The sequence below is a fragment of the Malania oleifera genome, chromosome 3 (genome assembly GCF_029873635.1).
Source record: "Malania oleifera isolate guangnan ecotype guangnan chromosome 3, ASM2987363v1, whole genome shotgun sequence".
Taxonomy (NCBI): domain Eukaryota; kingdom Viridiplantae; phylum Streptophyta; class Magnoliopsida; order Santalales; family Ximeniaceae; genus Malania; species Malania oleifera.
In genome coordinates, this window is record NC_080419.1 from 43,262,778 (window position 1) to 43,265,018 (window position 2,241).

General features: G+C 36.9%; 1 protein-coding gene across 1 annotated transcript; it reads right to left on the reverse strand.

The window, feature by feature from the left end:
• Positions 1-229: 229 nt before the first annotated feature.
• LOC131151290 (S-protein homolog 5-like) lies at positions 230-858 on the reverse strand. The gene is made up of 2 exons (XM_058102546.1): positions 463-858; positions 230-304 (listed from the first exon to the last, which is right to left on the reverse strand). Exons 1-2 carry the CDS (start codon positions 856-858, stop codon positions 230-232), a joined length of 471 nt encoding a protein of 156 aa, XP_057958529.1.
• Between the last annotated feature and the right edge of the window lie 1,383 nt (positions 859-2,241).

A 2,241-nucleotide genomic window follows, 5' to 3' on the forward strand; every position in this document is an offset into this window, starting at 1 on the left:
AGCACGGCCCAGGTTCAGCCTTTGATTTTGAAGATTGGCCCAATTATATTCACAATTATTTTACTCAAAACCCAACCAGCCTTGTGGATTTTAAAATCAAACTGTGGGAACTGCCTGTGCACAAGTTAGGATTGCTTTATTTGAGTGATTTGAAAATATAAAGGAAGATCTGACAATTACTAATGAATAACATAAAATTTTTCAATTCTTTCTGGGCTACAATTTTAAGTCAACTAGCTCTAAGAGGAACCACAAAAGAGATATGCTGAGTGAAACCATTTGAACGAGGAGAAGGTCGACATGCCTTCAAAAGTAAGAGAAATCAAACTATCATGACAATATTGCGCACTGGGTACGGTAATCCTTAGCTTTATCTTTATTCACTCTACCAAAAAACCTACTTGATGGTGGTATTATTATTGCACCTATACTTTTCACAAATCATTTTTGGGTCCAGGAAACCTCTAGAACGTAGTGATCGATGCCGGCGGGGAGGAAGTAGGCTCCATCAGGTTGTACGTGCCAATCGCACAGATTATTGTCGCATTGGAAGGGGTGGTTTTTGTAATCATACGCATTGAAATACAGAAACTTGTCTTGCCAATCCACCCTGCAGAAGAAGAGAGTTGTGCCCCAAAAGTTCAGTTCAAAATGCCAGGAGAAGAACTGTCCGTCGGAGAGGTTATGTGGCCCCAAGTCGTTGTCTTTTGATTGGCAGTGAAGCGTCATCGGGTCTGAGGCTGCGCCCAAGCTATCTGTCACATTTACATGGATCTTGGCACGGACGACATGGGGGAAGCCGTGCATGGAAAGCGCAAGGAGGACGAGTGCCAGCAGGGAGCTCTTGAAGGGACTCATGTTGTGGCTTTGTGGTTTTCCCTATTCGCTCTCGATTAAATAGCCACGAGAATAGAGGCATGCTTATTAATATATTCGTGGACACAAATCTGCAAATTAAAAGGTGTCAGTCAAATGTAATATCTGAAATTAATTGGGATCTGAACCATTCAAGTAAGAATTTCGTGCCCATAAAAAAATATTTCAAATTTATTAATTATAAATTAATTCGGATAGCGGTGGTTTCGAATCAATAAGATAATTAATATGAAAGATAAATTAATTTTATTGCATGGTAATAATTCCATGCAATCATTTTTTCCTCTTCCATTAATTCCAAGAAAGAAAAAAAGGACGTGCTCGTTTCCACATATACTGCTGCAACTTTTGATTTTCTCCTTGTTTACTAGCAAGTGCACAGTGCCAACAATGCGTTATCGGTGAGATACTCTGGCCAACAGAGGAAATTTATAAATGTATTGGTATGTTATTTGCTGCTTAGTCAACAAAACACCATGTTCAAACGTAAATGAAACTTGGAAAGAAGGCATTCTTCAAGAAGGTGGCCGTGTCAGAACCCGAAATTTGTTTACCCTAAGTTTGAAGCGGCCTAGGTTTCAATTTACACTAATTTGATTTGAATATGATATAATATAAAATTGAATTAAAACTTGTCCAAATCTACCAAAATCAAATGTAAGATCCTAAATCGATGCTCCCAAAAGCAAGTTTTAAGAAAATATGAGTGTTATATGATTGCATGCATTAATTATTTAAGATGCTAAATTTACTTTTCTGCCAATCAATTAGTGGCTACTGTGGATGCTGAGAAATTATACAGGGACCTCTCCCTCTATTTTCTTAATGTCAAACATGTGACAAATTGATCATGCATTCATTAATATCAAAGAATGATTTGCTTTTAATAAGTGTATAATTAAGAAAATAGGCACACAGACACATTAAAAAAAGAGTCCCTGTATATTTTCTCCACATTGTGGTCCACGTTGTGTTTAATTTTCCCTGTTTACTGCTTGTTAAATAGCCACAACCACTGTGGGTGATCAGTTGCTGCCCAACAGGCCGTGGCACGCTTATAAATTAAAAGGCGTTTGGTACGTCAAAAGTATTTCCTCTAACTAATTAATTATGTATACTTCAAGTAATGGTGGTTTCAAATCATTATTGAAATAATTAATGCGAAAGGGATATTTTTTTCAAGTGTAATTTGAGTGCTCAAATTTATTGCCCAACCAACAAAAAGCCCTATTCAAACGTAAAGCCTGAAAATAAGGCACTTTTCAAGAAAGTGGCCTCCTCAAAATCTCAAATTTTTTTAGGTTGCATCGAAGAGCATATGTTTCGAATTTTTTAGATTTCGATTTAAGTGAATTTAGACAACAT

Coding starts and splice junctions, on each gene's coding strand:
- LOC131151290 (XM_058102546.1), bottom strand. CDS start 858: ATGAGTCCCTTCAAGAGCTCCCTGCTGGCACTCGTCCTCCTTGCGCTT. Junction 305..462: donor TCGATCACTACGTTCTAGAG/GTTTCCTGGACC, acceptor TTACTTTTGAAG/GCATGTCGACCTTCTCCTCG.